Source organism: Ricinus communis, chromosome 1 (assembly GCF_019578655.1).
Source record: "Ricinus communis isolate WT05 ecotype wild-type chromosome 1, ASM1957865v1, whole genome shotgun sequence".
NCBI lineage: Eukaryota > Viridiplantae > Streptophyta > Magnoliopsida > Malpighiales > Euphorbiaceae > Ricinus > Ricinus communis.
Window position 1 is genome coordinate 9,648,019 of NC_063256.1, and position 20,754 is coordinate 9,668,772.

General features: G+C 35.3%; 1 protein-coding gene across 3 annotated transcripts; it reads left to right on the forward strand.

The window, feature by feature from the left end:
• Positions 1-3,466, forward strand: LOC8270784 (NAC domain-containing protein 6). Of its 3 annotated transcripts, XM_048371510.1 has the most exons (7): positions 19-339; positions 446-622; positions 722-984; positions 1,306-1,516; positions 2,120-2,415; positions 2,511-2,687; positions 2,788-3,466. In XM_048371510.1, the coding sequence occupies exons 2-7, from the start codon at positions 448-450 to the stop codon at positions 2,920-2,922; spliced, it is 1,257 nt and encodes a 418-aa protein (XP_048227467.1). In that variant the 5' UTR covers positions 19-339; positions 446-447; the 3' UTR covers positions 2,923-3,466. The 3 variants fall into 3 exon arrangements, with proteins under 3 accessions (XP_015572313.2, XP_048227466.1, XP_048227467.1); XM_015716827.2 differs by having other exon boundaries at positions 1-339; positions 1,306-2,415; positions 2,791-3,466; XM_048371509.1 differs by having other exon boundaries at positions 8-339; positions 1,306-2,415.
• Positions 3,467-20,754: the final 17,288 nt, after the last annotated feature.

The following is a 20,754-nucleotide window of genomic DNA, read 5'->3' on the forward strand; positions in this document are numbered from 1 at the left end:
CCAATCGCTTGGCGACCTTCTTGAACAAGTAGAGAGGAGTGAGATGAGATGAACAGTGAAACAAGAGTGACAAGTGAGTCACTACCTCTCAATGGACTTGATTTCGCTAATCTTTAGTCTTCGGTTGTGATGGATCGAGTCAATTATGCATTTCCCTCTAATTCTCTTCCAATGTGTGTGAACAATGTTCAAATGCAATTACCCCTCTCTGCTGCTTCTTCTTCCTCTTCACTCCTGCTAGTTTGTTAGCCATTCTCTTTTCTCTTTGATCCCTCAGTTTCATTTCTCAATTGCTGTCCAGGGAAGAGGAACAAATAGTATCTATCTCCTCCTCCGCCGGTGAGCGGCAGTTTCTTGCTTTATACCCTCGTTAAAGTTTAATCTACTCCTTTTTCCCGTTTGTTTGTTGCTCTAATTTTATTTTATGGTTGTTTTTTTTTTTAAGGCATGGCATCTCCAACGCAGTTAATCTCTCGAAACTTGCCGGTTGGATGGAGATTCCGCCCGACCGATGAAGAGCTTCTCTGTAATTATTTGAAGCCGAAGATACTAGGCGATCCGATCGGCGGCTCTGACGTCGAGGAAGATAATTTATGCGATTACGATCCTTGGGACCTATTTGGTGAGTATACTATTGTCTATTTCTTCTTTAAAAATAAAAAAGAAAAGAAAAAGAAAATTTCTTAATCTGCAACCTTTTAATGCAAATCCTCTGCTGTAGGTAAATTCAAGAGCAAATATGGTGATGATAAGGAGAGATATTTCCTTTCTCCTTGCGAGTATTACGAAAGGAGTGGGCTCCGCAAGAGGAAAGCAAAGAGTGGTGGATACTGGAAGTGCACTGGTGATCCTCGCCTAATCACACTTGGAGATAGCGATGAGGTGATTGGAACAAAGAGATCTTTGGTGTACCATAATCCCAATGCAACTGATCTGATCAAAACCGAATATACCTATACTGCAAAACTTGACAGGCCTATTCTGGTAATTGCCCAGAATTTCTTTCACGAACTTTATTGTTCTGGCAGAGGTATGCTGTTTGCATTGCAATAACAGTCAAGCACCATATTGCTTGTGAGAATGAGCTCAGAATAACTCAATTTGTACATATACGATTCTTTTCATGGGTACAATTTGATCTTGAGCTTTTCACACTCAGAAATTAGAAAGAGTAATCAGAGCCTTTGGATTGACGTGATAACAAGAATTATAGCCTAGATTAAAGTTCAGTTTTGTGTGATTTATTATATATAATGCATAACTTAAATTTTCGCTCAATGTACTCATCCTTGTATGCTTGTGCAGGGTAATTTTGTCCTCTATAAATTAAAGAGAAAATCAAAAAAGAAGCAAGCACCAAGTAAGAGGGCAATGAAAGCCAAACCACATTGCAGGAAGACTAGACCAAATAAGAAGGCAAGGCGAGATGAATCATCAAATTCTACAGCTTCATCTTTGGCCTTTGAAAATAAGAATACAAAGGATACGATTGCTAATGCTGCCAATGGTGCTGAAGGTAAAGAAAGGAACCGTATGGTTTCTGATATAGAAAATCAATATCCTCCAAATAAGAAGACTGCTAGTTCAACCTATGAGAAAGGTGAATCAAGTTATCCAAAGGCTTCTGATGTTGAAAATCAAAATCTTTCAGAGACTGCTTCTGCCTTAACCTCTAATAAAGGTGAAACAAGCAGCCTAATGGCTTCTTCTACTGGGAATCAGAATTTTAATCAGATAACTATTGTTTCAACCAATAATAAAGGTGACAAGAGTTGCACAGTGGTTTTTGATTTGGAAAATCTTATTCCAAATAAAATTACAGATACCTCATTGTATGACAAGAGTAAACCTATTTGCCCAAGGGCCTCTTGTGTTGAAATTCAAAATTCGCATGAGATGATTAATGTTTCATCACATAACAAAGATGAAACGACTTTCCTCATGGATTTTGATTTTGAAAAACAAAATCCAATTGAGAAGATTACCATGTTATTGCATGATAAAGCTAATGCATGTTGCCTTGTTACTTCGGATTTTGGAATCCAAAATCCTAGTAAGAAGATGGGTATATCAGCCTCTATAGCAGGTAACTGGAGTCCCTTGACTGCAATGCCTTCAGATTTTGATAATCAAAATCAATACCAGAAGACTGATGTACCAGTACCGGAAGAAGATTATTGCATCGTAATGGCTTCCGAAGTAGGAGATACTACGATTCAAGAAGTTCAGTATCAATATAACAAAACAGATATGCCAAACCTGGAAGATTATTCAGGTTTTCTGAAGGCTTCTGATATTGAGGAAACACCATATGAAGAAGTTCAAAGTCATTATAAGAAGGCAAATATGCCAAATCTTGAAGATAAGGAGGGTCCCTTAATAGCTTCAGATATAGAGGAAGCTATATCTCTTGCGGTGAGAAATAGCATGTTGAGTGGACAATATTTCATGTATAGTATGAGAAACAAACTCAAAAGTTACCTAACCTTAGATTTTGATTCTTTTTGTAGGTGGACCCTCAACAGCTTGCGGAGATGATAGCCTGCCTGGACTCTGTGCTGCAGCAGCCTGTTCATACCAATGAAAGCCCCAATCGCATTTGCTTTGGTATGCAAGATCATTATGAGAAGATAGATAAACCAATCCTTAACAATGGTCCCTTGACAGGAGAGTCTATGGTTACTGAGGTGAGTAATGGCATACTTGGTGTACGTGCTTACTTTTATCGGTGTGAAGCATCAGAAGCTAACTTAGAGACTTATGTTTATTTTATTGTGATTCTTTCAGCAGATAGACCCTCAACAGCTGGAAGAGATATTCGCATTCTTCGAACTAAAAGACATCGTGAACTCGCAGCAGCAGCCTATTCACACTGAGGAATGCCCCAATGCCAGTGGCTTTGATACTGGAATGTCCACCTGATTAGTTCCTATATGGTTCCTACTTTGGAAATAAACTACATAATACTCTGTATAATTTATGTGTGGCTAAAGAGGTTAGCTCATTTCCCTTAGCTCTGCGTTAACTGTATCAGAACGAAACTATGATAATAGTGCAGGAATCAAACAGCTCTAGTTGTTTGGTTCCTCAAGTCAATGGTTGATATGCCCATTGATAGGCTTAATGATAGATTTGCAGATATAGAATCCTTTTAGCAGCTGCAGCTTCAAGCTGCAGTCCTTAACATGATACCCTTTTTCCCCCTAATACTGCCGCAATATTAGTATAGTAATGTTACTATACTGAAAGCGATGCGACTCTCGTTGAAGAGTTACGACTAGCCTATTGGCTTCTGATTTCTGCAATTCTAGAGTTATGACTAGCCTATTGGCTTCCCCTCCTGTAGTCTTTTTATGAAGGTGTGGTTGTATTAAGAGCTAACAGCTTGTACTTTATGGATATGTATCCTTGTAAATATGTTGAAAAAGAAGTTTAGTTAAATTCAAGCTGCCTTTTATTGTTAGTAGTTGAGAATGTTTGAGCTTTCATTTTGTCTGTGATTGAGCTTAAGTTGAAATCCTTTATCCCGGCTAATGTGCGACGGTGATGATGAGATGAAAAGAAAAGAAAAATCTATGTATTTATATCAATCTCTCTCTCTCTATATATATACATATATATATATATATATATATATATACTAGTATTGTTATTACAAAATTTATCATATAAATATATTTGAAATAAAATCTCCGTATTGATAAAAAATATCAAAAATTGATTTTTAATTTTTAATTTTTATAATATAATATTTTTAATAGTAATATTATTATAATCAAATAAAAATATAAATTTTTAAATTTTCACTTTATACTATATTACTTTTAATAGTAATATTATTAATAATTAAATAAAACATTCAATGAAAAATAGTAAAAGAATATAAGAAAAGATAAATTCTAAATTTTTATGATAAAGAAGAGTACAAATTCTAATTATGAAGTATTATAATAATAATAATAATAAACTTATAAATTAATATATTAATAAAATAAAATTAAAAATATCATATTTTTTATTTTTAGAATAAGTATAAATTTGGTTTTACAATCATAATATCAATCTCATGACTAAGTATATTCACTTAGCCTATGTTCTCCTTATACACGATGATAAATTGGTTCAGCAATTCTTTTAGCTAACCTCGGCTGTTTGCAAAAATCTTTGTCGACACTTTAATCTTCTAGATTATTTTTTTAACATTATTCTTTTGCTGACATAAAATGAAAAATATACTTATATGATAAGAATTATAGAAGTACCACAATAATAAGGGTTCAGAATTATAGAATTCCTACAAAACTTATAATTCTCAGAAAGTAAGGGTTTTAGATAATAAAAAAAATTAATTATTAATTAATTATAAATATATTTTAGTCATTTCTCTCTTTGTGGTTTTATACATACTAGTATTGCTCATCATATATGTCATGTGCGTAAATAATTATAATATACAAATATTTAATAAATTAGTATATAATATAATTTTTATTAAAATATTTAATTATTTTTTTATCACATAATAAGAACTCATGAAAATATATAAAAATATATTGACCATGAAGCAATTCGTTTGCAATAATTCTACTAATAAAATGAACACATAAATTAATATATCAATAAAACAAAATTAAAAGTATTATACCTTTTTATCTTTAATTTTTATGAAAAATTATATTGAGTTATTTAAATTTCATCATAGGTATATATATGTATAGTGTGAATAATTAATTAATTTCTTATAAAATTAGAATATATATGAAATTATGATAGGATTAGGATTTGATGGGATTAGTCACTAATTAATTATATTAGAATTAAAAAATTAATCATTAATTAACTTTATTAACATTAAAAAACTAAATTAATTACATATAGAATTAAGATATATTAAGGTTAGTAATTACTGATTAATTAAAATAGTATTTTAGTTAGTTTAAAAAATTTTCTCTTCATATTATAGATTATATATATATATTTTATGTCGATGTATACTTCTAATATTTATTATATACTTACTTCATTAATTAATTTACACTTTTTAATTCTAAAAAATCACATTTTAATTATGATTCTAATATTATATTAATTAATAAATTATTTTTTAATTATAACAATAATTTTTAATCTAAGAAATAAAAATATCACATATATTTATAGCATTAATTTTATTTATAATTATAAAATTAATTAATTAATATTTTAAAAATTATTTTTATATTAGCTTCACTAATAAAATATTAAAACATTAGAGATTTTGTTAAGAAAAATAGTTAAAATGTTTTAGATTAATATTGTTTTCTAGAATGTAAAAGAAATTATAAAATATTAAAATTTTTATTAAATTTTATCTATAAATTCATTTTAAATTATTATTGATAATATTTATATATAAAAAATTTCAAATAGTTTTGATATATATATATATGTATGTAATTTAATTTAATTGACTATAAATTCTAAGCCAACTAGTCTTCTGCTGCAAATTTCTAGAATCTTCTAAGCTATATATATATATATATATATATATATATATATATATATATATATATATATATATATATATATATATATATATAAATTTAATTGACTATAAATTCTAAGCCAATTAGTCTTCTGCTGCAAATTTCTAGAATCTTCTAAGGCTATAAAATGTAATTTTTAAAATTAAATAAGTATAAATTAATTAATGAAATAAATATAAAATAAATATTAGAATCTTCTAAGGCTATAAAATGTAATTTTTTAAAATTAAATAAGTATAAATTAATTAATGAAATAAATATAAAATAAATATTAGAAGTATACATCGATATATATATATATATATATATATATATATATATATATATATATATAAAATAAGTATATCTATAAAAAAATTTATGATTTAGTAATATATATATAATCTATAATATGAAGAGAAAATTTTTTAAACTAATTAAAATACTATTTTAATTAATCAGGAATTAATAACTTTAACATATCTTAATTCTATAGCCTCAGAAGATTCTAGAAATTTGCAGCAGAAGACTAGTTGGCTTAGAATTTATAGTCAATTAAATTATTTATATATGAGGTGCTTTTCTTAATCCAAAAGTGCATCTTTTTAGGTCAATTCTTGTTCACGTCCCCACACCTTAAACAAATAGGTACAATGAAGTTAGAAAATTTCTAGTTCTAGGTTTAGCTAGAACATTCTAGATCGGTCTGGACCTTTCTAGATTTTTTGCAGAAGAAGTCGACTTACTTGGCTTACTGGTTGAGCAACGTACCAAAAAGACCTACAATCCAGTCAACCAATCAAGTCAGCAACTTGTCAAGGAAGTAGTGGCTTTCTTGTCTAAAGCCAATGCCATTTTGTGCATCTATACAATGTTCTTTTCGTATCTTTTGTCTTTGTCCTCCTGTGCTTGAGCCAAATGTTCTCACTGAAACTAAGAAGGAATAGCCCATTAGGGCCACAACGATCAAAACCAATAGTTGGTTGCAGAATCCGTCCAGCAGATGAAGAACTGATTGGTCAATTTTTTATCAGAAAGCTATTTGGTCATGGGGATATATATGGTGTGCCCATTTCCCTGAGATTAAATTCTATGACTTCGAACTTTGGGATCTTTCTGGTAACCTTTACATATAATTTTGCATTGGAAAAGGATTATTCATGTTACATCTTCTGAAGAAAGAACCACGTGATTCAGTGTGTCATTCTTTTCTCCTCGAGACTGGCTTTCGATCCAACAGGACGCCTAAGGCTGAGTTTTGGAAACCCACGGGCAAGCCTCTCAATGTGATAGGTACTGGTACTAAGGATGTGATTGTAGTAGAAAGTCTGGTTTTTTATGCAAAAAGGTTGTCTAAATCCTGTCAGAACCAAATGGATCATGCATGAATGTGATATCACCGCAAAATCCAACTCAGGAATCAAGGCAATAAAATTAGAGCATGATTCTTCTGTTATGTCTCATGACGTGAAGGTGATATTATTGGTACTATTTTTATTTTGATCATAAAACTCTAATTTATTTTAGCTTAATCATTATCGGTTGGTTTACGAGAAAGACAACTTAAGTTGGGGCATTAAGATCCAATCTAGCTAAGAAAAATATATAGCAATCTGCCTCTGAAGAAGGCATATGGAGGGCCATAAAAGTAACCCTTCAATCTGAAAACCAAAACCTTCATGATTGGACTCATATGCCAACCTCCTCAATATGATCTGATTCATAATGTAATGCAGCAGATCCAACAGTTTTACAGGTGCCAAGTAAAGTCCTTATAGAAAAATTTCCAATTTTGCCTTGGAAATTTTGCAGTTGCAGTCTTTATAAAGATATTAGTATTCGGAGTGAGAAATGTGATGTCTAAATATTTGGTTCTTGTCAGGTGGTCTGAGTAAATCATGAGACTAGCATGTTCCTATTACCTTGCCTGGGCATCTCTCTTTATGCTAACAATGTCGGATGAGGTTCTATTTATAATATCCAGTTACTCCCCTTTATATGTCTTTTGAAAGTCATTACTGTTACAGAACTATTCATACTTGGGTTTGGAATTGGAATTCCACCATAAAATTATTTTTGATTAAAATCTATAAAATTTATTTATAAATCTAAATTTTACATACTTTAAATAAAGTTATATTGTATTCGATTAAAATTTAAAAATTTATTAAATTTATTTCTAAATCCAAAATTTATATATTTTAAATAAAGTAAAAATTAATTTAAAATTTTACGTATTTAAATTTGTATAAAATTGATTATAACTAAATTAGATGCTAATAAAATAAATAAAATTTTTAAATTAATTTTCTATTAATTTATTAATATATTTTATAGCATAAAAATATCTATTTTAATTTTGTTATTTTAATTTTATTTTTTTCATATATATTTTCTTAAATAAAAAAATTTCTTTAATATATTTCTATACAATCATGTTAGATGGCTGATCCTGCTAATCTTGCCTTAACCTATGAACTGCTGCCTGCAAGTCTTATGATAGGAACCTCTAAAAAATCCAACAGCTGTATTAGAACAACATAAACAGAATAAGTTTACAATTTAAAATAATTGTAATCGGACAAACTATAGCCAACAAATAATACTAATATTTAACATACTGAGCATTGATAATGTCTACGACATATAATTAACTTTTAGAGCTCTTTTTAACAGGAAATATAGTAGAATTAAAAGTCAAACATAGCAACATGACTGTAATATATTCTAATTGTTCCGGTTCTCATTTTACCTAATGCAAATCTTTTTTCCTCGAGGATGTTCAGTGACTGAATCGGCATTTATTTCACTGGTAGGAACAGATGTGAGTGGTACAGCTGCAATTACAGATTCTGAGAAGTTTGCAGAAAGGCTTCCAGCTGCATCGATATATGCGTATGAACAGAAGCAGCCCAAGTTGTTGTAACTTTCGTTGAAGTATGAGAGTTTGAAATTTCATTTGTATGGCTTCCACCTACATCAGAAAACTCAAGAGGTCTCCTCAGATTTTTCTTACTACCCAGGCTTAATGGTATTCGAAGCACTGTTGAACTTGTTGGAGTACTTGTGATGACAACTGGGGAGGTTGGGCTAAAAGAATCACTGTCTTTAAAGATACAAGTCACTTTGAATGATAAATTGTATGGATGATCCATCCGACTATTGAGAATGACTTAAAATAATTTTTACATTGCAAAATTCTGCTCATAATGGGTGGCATTGAAAACTTATCCTCACATCCTTGAGCTAAATTGCTAACTGGAAGTTCAATTAGATCAGCTGCTAAACGACCAAAAATTAGAATAGTACATCTCTCATCTTCAACACAGCATTTAGCTTGTACCTATCAATTTCTTTATCATAAATTTAGTTAATACATAGATTTACACATACAATGAAAACTATGTTAAAAACGTACCAATAAGTAGGAGGATCTTTTTGTACTCCGCAATTGTTGCACCAAATCTGGTAACTATAGTTCTGGATATTGCTTTTGCACTATGGATGTGTTCTATACCATCAACCAGTTGATACGTCAATATCCTTAATTGTTGCTTTACGCGTGAATTTAATATCCTTTATAAGGAAATAATAATGAATCAGAAAATACTATTTGATATTAACCTATTTGTTATCAACAATTAAATTAATTAGTAAAATATACATTATCAGTATGAATATCCAAAAACAACAGTTCTTGAATGGTTTTCCTGTTCCTAATTTTTCTGCTTTCATATTGTAAACTGGATGACTTTCACTTTGAAGTCGTATAATTTTTTTAATAAGTTCAGAAATTCTGCAGTAATACCAAATAGAAAAATACATATTTTTAAAATAATGCATTTATGAACTTGAAAATTTCACGGAATGAATAAATTTATAAATTTACCTTTTCCTATGAGAAAGTGTTTCTGGAATTTGAAGATTAACAAAAATTCTAGTGGTTGAAGAACTATTGACTGATACACCATCTTTATTAAAATAAAAATAGTTGACAAACAGTTTTTATTTATATTAATTACTAATCCAAGTATAGGATAAAAATGTAATTTACAGTTGAGTTTCTTTACAATCAGAGAAAGAAATGCAACAACAGCGCCATTGATTTCCTCTTGTAACACATCATCCTCAGGAAATTGGAACGCAATTTTATCCCACTGACTATCATCTAAGATCTCATTACCGTTAAAATATATATTTTTTAATCATTAAAATATTTTTAAAATAATAAATATATTCTACGAACTGAACTATATACCTAGAATCTTGGATCTGAATGCGTCTTTTTTTTACAATTCGACCCATAATATTTACTTCCTCAATATCTCCAAAGGAAATCACTTGTCCTAAAGCATCTGTAATATATAGAACAAATGCAAATTGGCAAGTGTCACGACCCACTATGTGGGCCCGTGACAGGCACTAGGGAATGGGTAGACTTAAGGTCACCAAAACCCATAGTAAGCCTTACCAACCCGCAAATCCATATATACAATTAATCAAATATAAGGTAGTCATAATTGTCTAGCATAATAAATCATCATATTACCAACATGAGTCAGAATCGCTATATAAATTTTAAATTTCCTACTGCGGATACTCTAGAGTAATAATGACAAGTATAGAAGTACAAGATAATTACAAAAGTCCGAAGAAGAAGAAGTCGGACTGTCAAATGTGCGAAGGCGAAGGTCTTTAACTGTCACCTGAAAAATTTACAACTGAGACTGTCAGTCTCGGGAGTGAGTTAAAATCAAGTAATCTAAGGACTATTGTAACCTTCACATGATATAATAATTATTTTAAACAATATACCAATTTCTGAACATAATTACAATCATAATACATAATCATACCCCATAATAATAAAATGATAGAAGGGAGAGAGAGTAAATAAATAAAGACGTTTTTACTTTCACGATTTCAAATCAATATGTCAACCATGCACGTAAATACAATCCATATTATAATCATACCATAATAAATAAATAAATAAAATAAAATATATATATATATATATATATATATATATATATATATATATATATATATTTACTTTTACTGAACAAGTGGCTCAAGAGAACCCTAACTCCAAATTCTATCGTACCATTTTGGCTCTCTTAATCCAATAAGACTGGCCAGAGAGCAATGCTCGACCAGTGGACCTTACCTCCAAATTTAACACTTGAATTCCAAATAAGCCGGCGCCTAGAGAGCAATGCTCGACCAGGGACCTTACCTCCGGCAATTTACTCAAATCAGCCCAGAGAGCCATGCTCGACCAGGGCAAACCCATAAATATCTTATTACATGTCCACAATCATTACCGGTGCGCACGCGGTCCTGATGTAACCCATCAGGCGGCATGTTCTACAAGCCACATTTCCCAATTCTCAATCATCACATATAATAAATATCATTATATGATGAACTCAACCAACACATATCGAAATAAAGATTAAAGATTTAAGGTAAAACAACGTGCAATTTGTGAGGGGAAAAATAATAACGTTTATCTTATTATAACATACTAATAATAATATTTATATTATTTCAAATATTAATAATCAAGTTAAATCATTTATTTTGCGATACTAATAATCATATTAAGCACAAAGATTAAATGACTTTAACTCATGATTTGATGTGCTTCCACAACCCGCTCCTACGCCTCGGGGTGGAGTCATGAAGGCTGAATTATCTAATAACAAAAGACATACAATTAATAGATATTCGAAATTTTTCCTAGACTTAGACCCTAAGGTCGACCGCCTAGAATTAAATTGGACTCGAGGGATTCTGCCGAAATTTGATGTGAACCTCCCCTAAATTACGGATATTTACCCCCCGTAAAACGGGTCCAGGACTGCCAAAAACATATCAAACATGTTGGAATTTAATAACATGAGTCGGGCCACAAGAATCGCATTAATATTTTTCCGACTCCAAAACACCACAATCCAAACAATTTAATTTGGTTTATTTTTAAACTACCCAACACAAGCAATTAATAGCCTCAATAACTTTCTAATATTATAACAAAATTTTTCAGAGTCTAATAAAATTATACCAAGTTAAAAATTAAAATATTCCGCGTCTAAAACACTGGGTCCTAAGCCCGCCAATGGTTTGAATTCAAATCCGGGCGCCTACGAAGCTCAAGTTGCGGGGAGTCCTAAGTACAAGAGTTTTGGCCGGAAAGTGGCCTAAGGCGGCGGATCGGGGCCGGAAAGTCGCTGCTCACGCGACACTTCCCAAGGCCGCCGGCAAGGATTTTCCGACGGAGGAGGGTTGCTTCCGGGGTTTTTGGGGATGGGGAGTCCGATTCCGTCGGTTTATGGAAAGGACGCCGGTAGGAGGCCGAATCGACGATGGCGGGCTTCGCCCTTCGCTTGTCGCGCGGAAAGGAAGGAGGAGGGAAGGCTGAACGGTGACGGCGAACAAGGCACGTAGGCGCGGGGGAGAAGGCAAATGACGGGGAGAGGGAGAAGGAAGGGAGGAAGGAAAAGGAGGAGCTGGAGGGAAGGAAAGAAAAAGGGAAGAAAAATCCCTTATTATTATTATTATTATTATTATTTTAAAATATATATATATATATATATATATATATATAGAATTATTATTATTACAACTAAGGGTGTTACATTCTACCCCCTTAGAAAAAAAAAATTCGACCTCGAATTTTAAACCATGGCCCACTTAGGATTGAAATAAATGAGGGTAGAGGCTTCTCATTTCCTGCCGGTTTCCCGGTGTACACTCTTCGGACAAATGATTTCGCCACAAAACCTTGACCATCGAATAATTTTTGAGCGCAATGCGAACTTGAGTATCCACAATTCTGACTGGCTGCTCCTCGTAAGTCAAATCTTCACCAACTTCCACATGTTGCAGTTGTAACACATGCGAAAGGTCTGAAATATACTTTCTTAACATTGATATGTGGAATACCGGATGCACGTGCGAGAAGTTCGGTGGCAAGTCTAGTTTGTATGCCACATCTCCAATTCTGCCAATAATCTCAAAGGGTCCCACATAACGAGGTGCCAATTTGCCCTTCTTGTCGAACCGTAACACACCACGCATAGGAGACACCTTCAAGAATACATATTCCCCAACACTGAATTCCACGTGCTTCCGCTTTGGATCCGTATAACTTTTCTGCCTACTAAAAGTTGTCTTCAGTCGCTCGTGAATAACCGGAATCTTTTATGAAGTGATTTGAACCAATTCTGGTCCTGCTAACTTCCGTTCACCAACTTCTTCCCAACATACGGGGGATCTACACTTTCGACCATACAAGGCCTCGAAAGGTGCCATTTTGATACTTGCATGATAGTTTTTATTATACGCAAATTCGACCAACGGTAGATACCAATCCCATTGACCACCAAAGTCTATCACGCACATCCGAAGCATATCCTCTAAAGTCTGAATAGTCCTTTCTGATTGTCCGTCCGTTTGAGGATGGAAGGCCGTACTGAAGTCCAACCTGGTACCAAGTTCCTCTTGCAACTTTTTCCAAAACCTTGAAGTAAATTGCGGCCCCCTGTCAGACACTATGGAAACCGTGACGCCGTGAAGACTGACAATCTTTTCCAGATACACTTTTGCATACTTAGCTACAGAGTAGGTAGTCTTTACCGGAAGGAAATGCGCTGACTTAGTCAATCGATCCACAATTACCCAGATGGAGTCATAACCAGCAGAAGTCTTGGGTAAACCTGATACAAAATCCATAGTAATCCTTTCCCATTTCCACTCTGGTATAGGAAGGCAGAAACTGACGGCCGATGCTCCAATTTAACTGGCTGACACGTCAGACATTTGGAGACAAACTCTGCTACATCCCTCTTCATCCCGCTCCACCAATAATTTCTTTTCAAATCATGGTACATCTTTGTGGAGCCCGGATGCATGTTGTAAGCTGTACAATGAGCTTCTTCCAAAATCTCCTTTCTGAGGTTATCCACATCGGGAACACATAGCCTAGAGCCCATCATGAGGGTGCCATCACCATTCATAACATAATCATTAGCTCGACCCTGCTGCACTTCTTCCAAGATTTCCTGCAACTGCGGGTCTCGATTCTGAGCGATCCTGATTCTATCGACAAGCACAGACCTAACCCTGAAATGTGCTAACAACACACCCGATTCTAATATTTCCACCTGAAACCCTTGATCATACAATTCATGCAACCCTTTAGCCAGCGGTCTCTTCTCTACATTGATATGAGCAAGACTACCTACCGACTTCCTGCTCAAAGCATCTGCGACGACATTCGCCTTACCTGGGTGGTAGAGAATATAACAATCATAGTCCTTCAGAAGCTCTAACCACCTTCTCTGCCTCAGGTTCAAATCCTTCTATTGGAAAATATACTTTAAGCTTTTATGATCCAGATAAATCTCGCATCGCCTCCATGAGATAGTGCCTCCAAATCTTTAATGCAAAATTATCACGCCATCTCCAAATCGTGGGTCGGGTAATTTTGTTCATGCTTCTTCAATTGCCCGGACGCATAAGCTATTACCTTTCCATTTTGCATTAGAACACAACCCAAACCCACTCTAGAAGGCCGAATACACCGTGAATCCACCAAAGGGCTAAGGTCAACACCGGAGCTGAAGTCAAACAGTCTTTCAACCTTTGAAAGCTTCTCTCACACGCATCAGTCCACTGAAACCTGGCATTTTTCTGAGTCAGCTTAGTCAAAGGCGTTGTTATCCTCGAAAAGTCTTGCACAAATCGACGGTATCGCCAACCCTAGAAAGCATCAAGTTGGCCTCTGCCATTCAGCCACTGCCTCCACTTTCTTAGGGTCCACTTGAATACCCTCTTTAGACACTATGTGCCCTAGAAAAGCAACGCTTTCCAACCAGAACTCGCACTTGGAGAACTTAGCGTACAATTAATGTTCCCTCAAAGTCTGAAGTACTATCCTCAAGTGCCACGCGTGCTCCTCTTCGCTTTTGGAATAAACCAAGATATCATCAATGAATACGATGACAAAACGATCCAAAAATTCCTTGAACACTCGATTCATCAAATCCATAAAAGCCGCAGGGGCATTAGTGAGTCCAAATGACATCACCAGAAACTCATAATGCCCATAACGCATCCTGAACGCCGTCTTTGGCACATCTTCACCACGGATCCTTAACTGGTGATACCCCGATCGTAGATCAATCTTGGAGAAATACACCGCCCTCGGTCGAATAGGTCATCGATGCGAGGAAGCGGATCACGCAAGGTACCATCCTTCTTCTTTACGAATGTAACAAAGCGCACCCCAAGGAGACGTACCAGTCTAATGAAACCCTTATCTAGGAGGTCTTGCAACGCTCCTTTAGCTCTCTTAACTCGGCCATTCGATAGGGCGGCAAAGAAATAGGTGTTGTACCCAGATCACGCCGATACAGAATTCTATCTCTATCACAATCCGTAGTTCTTCCGGAAACACAACAGGAAACTCGCGAACCAATTTGAACGTCTTCGACACAACCTTTCCTTGCAGAGGTATCCCTAACCAAAGCCAAATATCCCCGACATCCGCGGCGGGAGAAAGTATCCGCTTACCTTTAAAATAGAACTCTGAGTCTCCAGGAATTCGAAAAGTCACTTGTTTCTCCCGGCAGTCCAACATGGCGAAATGCAAAGCTAACCAATCCATTCCCAAAATCACATCAAAATCCATCACATCTAAAAGAATTAGGTCAGCAACCAAATCTCGACCCTCAACAGACACCGGACACGACGGATACACGACATCGGTCTCTAAGGCCTCACTTAACGGCGTAGTGACCGACATCGGGACTGGAAGCCTAACGGGCTAGACATCCAATCTTAAGGCAAAACTAGGCGATACGAAAGAATGGGTAGCCCCAGGGTCTAACAAAACTCTAACTTCAGAATGACAAACAAGAATAGTACCTGACACCACGGCATTTGAGGCTCGCGCATCTTGAGGAGTGAGGGTGAACACTCTTGCTTGCCCTCGACTGTTGAGACCACGAAGCTCGACCTTGAACCCCGGCCTCTTGAAGATCTACCTCTAAAACTACGGCCCACCGGCCAACAAACCGAGATCCATCTTGAAAATGTCCCGGCCGCAGGAAAAGTCGGGTCGCACTAATGACGAGCTTTGTGGAAAAGCCGGTCGATCAAGTAGCGAGGACACTCTCGAGCCATATGTCCCATCTCACCACACCTAAAACAGGCTCCACTGGATGTTAGGCACGGTCCCTGATGTGACCTGCCACACATCCGACAAGGCCGGCCCTTAAATCCGAACTCGCCCCACTACCACCGGGAAGCCCGACCAGGGTATGAATCCTCAGCTACTCCTCCGATTATGCCTACCCTTTCCGTGGATGCGGTGACTTCTCCGCCTACCGCATCACGGAGTAACTTCCACTACCATATTACGGCACGACAGGCTGCGCACTGGACTGACCCACAACCCTGGTTTTCTTCTTCCTACCATCGCCAGTCCTTTGACTAAACCCTCGTAGCGTCATCTCCATCTGTCTCGCCATGTCAGTAACTTCTAGGAAGCTGCTCCTCCTAGATTAAACCAAAGAAACAAAGTCTGGGCCGAGCCCTGAAATGTATTTGCTGTTCTTCTGCTCCTCAGTCCCCACAGTATATGGTGCATACCTACTCAATTTGAACAAATTGCTCGTGTACTCAGCCCACAGATGATTCTCCTTGACTAACCTTTCAAACCTCTCCCTGCCTTACACCGAAAGGGATGAAGTACTCTTCGAATCATCTCCGAATTGCCTCCACGATAACCCATCCGGGAAAGGGGTGGATATAATCTCCGAACCACTCGGGATGCTATTCCCTTCAAGGAAAACCCGGCCATCTCGATGGTCCTCCGCCGTATCAAACAAATCGACGCCCTCTTTTCAACCTCATCCAAAAAGTCCAGGAGGGTCTCCCACCGTCCCATCAAACTCCATGTGGTCTTAACTTGGTATACTCGGACATAGGGACATCGTCCGGATTCCCGAGCACGGACCCACTAGCACGGCTTCGACCCTAACTGCTGAAAGGCTAGCAACGCTCTAAGGCCCTCTGCATCCCAAATTGTCGGACATAAAAGCCTCCACCGGGATTTCACCAAGCACCATGTACCTCCCGAGCCTCGCCTGATCCGGTTGGGGCTGCCGAGGCCTACCTCGCCTTCCGGTACCATGGGTTGGGTTCGGAGGAGCCGACGAGAAAACTCATCTTCGCCTTCACGGGCGTCTGCAGTCGCTCGGGTTCTCGGCATTGGCAAGAGCTGAAAATGAACAACAAGCTATTAACCCAACAGACTCTCTAACGTATAGCGCAGATACTAGAATCAACGAAACATGCAAGGACAGACTCAATTTTTCCTAGTTTCCGCAGTAGTTTAGAAAGCTAACCTGGGTCGAAGGAAAAAAAAAACTAAACCTGGGCTCTGATACCAACTTTGTCACGACCCACTATGTGGGCCCGTGACCGGCACTAGGGAATGGGTAGACTTAAGGCCACCAAAACCCGTAGTAAGCCTTACCAACCCGCAAATCCATATATACAATTAATCAAATATAAGGTAGTCATAATTGTCTAGCATAATAAATCATCATATTACCAACATGAGTCAGAATCGCTATATAAATTTTAAATTTCCTACTGCGGATACTCTAGAGTAATAATGACAAGTATAAGTACAAGATAATTACAAAAGTCCAAGAAGAAGAAGTCGGATCACAAATGCCAAGGCGAAGGTCTTTAAATGTCACCTGAAAAATTTACAACTGAGACTGTCAGTCTCGGGAGTGAGTTAAAATCAAATAATCTAAGGACTATTGCAACCTTCACATGATATAATAATTATTTTAAACAATATACCAATTTCTGAACATAATTACAATCATAATACATAATCATACCCCATAATAATAAAATGATAGAAGGGAGAGAGAGTAAATAAATAAAGACGTTTTTACTTTCACGATTTCAAATCAATATGTCAACCATGCACGTAAATACAATCCATATTATAATCATACCATAATAAATAAATAAATGAATAAATAAATAAAATAAAATATATATATATATATATATATATATATATATATATTTACTTTTACTAACAAGTGGCTCAAGAGAACCCTAACTCCAAATTCTATCGTACCATTTTGGCTCTCTTAATCCAATAAGATCGGGCGCCCCAGAGAGCAATGCTCGACCAGGGACCTTACCTCCAGTCTGAACACTTGAATTCCAAATAAGCCGGCGCCCAGAGAGCAATGCTCGACCAGGGACCTTACCTCCGGCAATTTACTCAAATCAGCCCAGAGAGCCATGCTCGACCAGGACAAACCCATAAATATCTTATTACATGTCCACGATCATTACCGGTGCGCACGCGGTCCTGATGTAACCCATCAGGCGGCATGTTCTACAAGCCACATTTTCCAATTCTCAATCATCACATTTCCCAATTCTCAATCAACACATATCGAAATAAAGATTAAAGATTTAAGGTAAAACAACGTGCAATTTGTGAGGGGAAAAATAATAACGTTTATCTTATTATAACATACTAATAATAATATTTATATTATTTTAAATATTAATAATCAAGTGAAATCATTTATTTTGCGATACTAATAATCATATTAAGCACAAAGATTAAATGACTTTAACTCACTGATTTGATGCGTTCCACAGTCCTCCTACGCCTCGGGTGGAGTCAAGGGAAGGCTGAATTATCTAATAACAAAAGACATACAATTAATAGACATTCGAAAATTTTTCCTAGACTTAGACCCTATGGTCGACTGCCTAGAATTAAATTGGACTCGAGGATTCTGCCGAAAATTTGACAGAACCTCCCCTAAATTACGGATATTTACCCCCCGTAAAACGGGTCCAGGACCTGCCAAAAATATATCAAACATGTTGGAATTTAATAACAGGAGCCGGGCCACAAGAACTGCATTAATATTTTTCCGACTCCAAAACACCACAATCCAAACAATTTAATTTGGTTTATTTTTAAACTACCCAACACAAGCAATTAACAGCCTCAATAACTTTCTAATATTATAACAAAAATTTTCAGAGTCTAATAAAATTATACCGAGTTAAAAATTAAAATATTCCGGCCCGAAAACACTGGGTCCGGCCCGCCAACAATGTCGGAATTCAAATCCGGAAGCGCCTACGCGAAGCTCAAGTTGCGGGGAGTCCGAAAGTACAAGAGTTTTGGCCGGAAAGTGGCCGGAAGGCGGCGGATCGGGGCTGAAAAGTCGCTGCTCACACGACACTTCCCAAGGCTACCGGCAAGGATTTTCCGACGGAGGAGGGTTGCTTCCGGGGTTTTTAGGGATGGGGAGTCCGATTCCGGCGTCGGTTTGCGAAAGGACGGCAGGAGGCCGAATCGACGATGGCGACCTCTTCGTCCCTTCGTCGGTGTCGCACGGAAAGGAAGGAGGAGGGAAGGCGCTGGCGGCTGGTGGGCGGCACGTGGGTGTGGGGAGAAGGCAATGACGAGGAGAGGGAGAAGGAAGGAAGGAAGGAAAAGGAGGAGGGGGAGGGGAAGGAAAGAAAAAGGGGAAGAAAAATCCCTTATTATTATTATTATTATTTTAAAATATATATATATATATATATATATATATATATATATATATATATATATATATATATATATATATATATATATAATTATTATTATTACAACTAAGGGTGTTACAGCAAGGCTTTAATTAAAATGGAACCACTTTTACTGAATATATAAATGTTGAAGAACAACCTATAAGATTTGTCTTATCGCTAGCTCTACTTCTTACACCATGGAAATCAATGAAATCAAATCTATCAAATGGTACTGGCGGATCATCTTCATCAAAATTTTAATAAAAGGATTTCTCGGCAGCTTAATTCGAAATGCATGGACGCTTATTTTATAATTTGTCTCCATTGGTATAATTATAAACCCGGATATATGATAAACATTTTCCTTTATTAGTAATTGTCGAAAATGATCAACTGACTGCTTAAGTATTATGCCTTATATTGTCTCACCCTGCATAAATAATAACATTGTATTAACAGAATTAATAAAATACAAATATAAGAAAAATGATGTAAGTAAAAACTATTAATTCTATTACCTTCTTATCTAACATTAAGAACTCCAAGCTGAATAATTCATCGGGATTGAAAATGTTTAAGAATCTCCATATTCTTTTAACCCTGACTTTCAGTCGAATATTTCTACTCATATGATCGACTTCAGATAGCAACGTATACGACATTTTCCTAAAATATAGCTTACAACAAATAGTAAATATACAAATACTGAATAATAAATAATGAATAAATAAATTAGGCGATCAAAGAGACATCATCAAATATTTTGGTATATACAATATTTCTAGTAATACTTGTACATTCATTATCAAGATCTGCTAATTTTTTATTTATTAGTATACTAACAATCTAAAAATGTTTTAATCTTATCAACAACAGGTTCATTAGCATTTTCGATAGAATTTATATCTTTTCCATAATTATGAAAGACCACTTGAATTCTATCTATCCCTTATTAATATATTTGAATAAATATTTTATCATTGTAAGTTTACAGTAATATTTAATACAGATGTGTACTTCATATTTACATATTAGATCTCTATTATAAGGAACAACAAAACAATTGTCAATTTTTTCATTATTTTTATTGTAAATTTTGTATCATTCATACGTCTATATAAAGCAAATCTATTATCATCAATAATAGTTTCTTCTTTATAATTTTTAGAAAATTATTTACTACATTTATTATTTTTCATACAAGGAGATGACAGGTTAATCGGGCCACATGGACCATGCATCATAAATTTAAAAACGATTTTATATGCATCATAATCAAGTTCTCTAGACCGTAACTCAACAGAAATAATTAAGTCAATATCAAAAGTCATCCCTGGTTTACTATCTTTATGTAATCATATTAAACAATGTATATGAGGTAAGCCATTTTTTTTTGAAATTCAACAGAGTATAAAAAAGCAAATATTGTACCAAAAAATGTTTGTGGTTTTTAATATCATTAATTAAATAACTGATCTTAACTTTAAATATGCGACAAACAACATCAGGTCTATCTTCAGGTCGCTGACTAATTATATAACTTAACATTTTTTGAATTTCAGGTCATAATGGATTACATGTAAAAGTTATAGATCCGGATGTC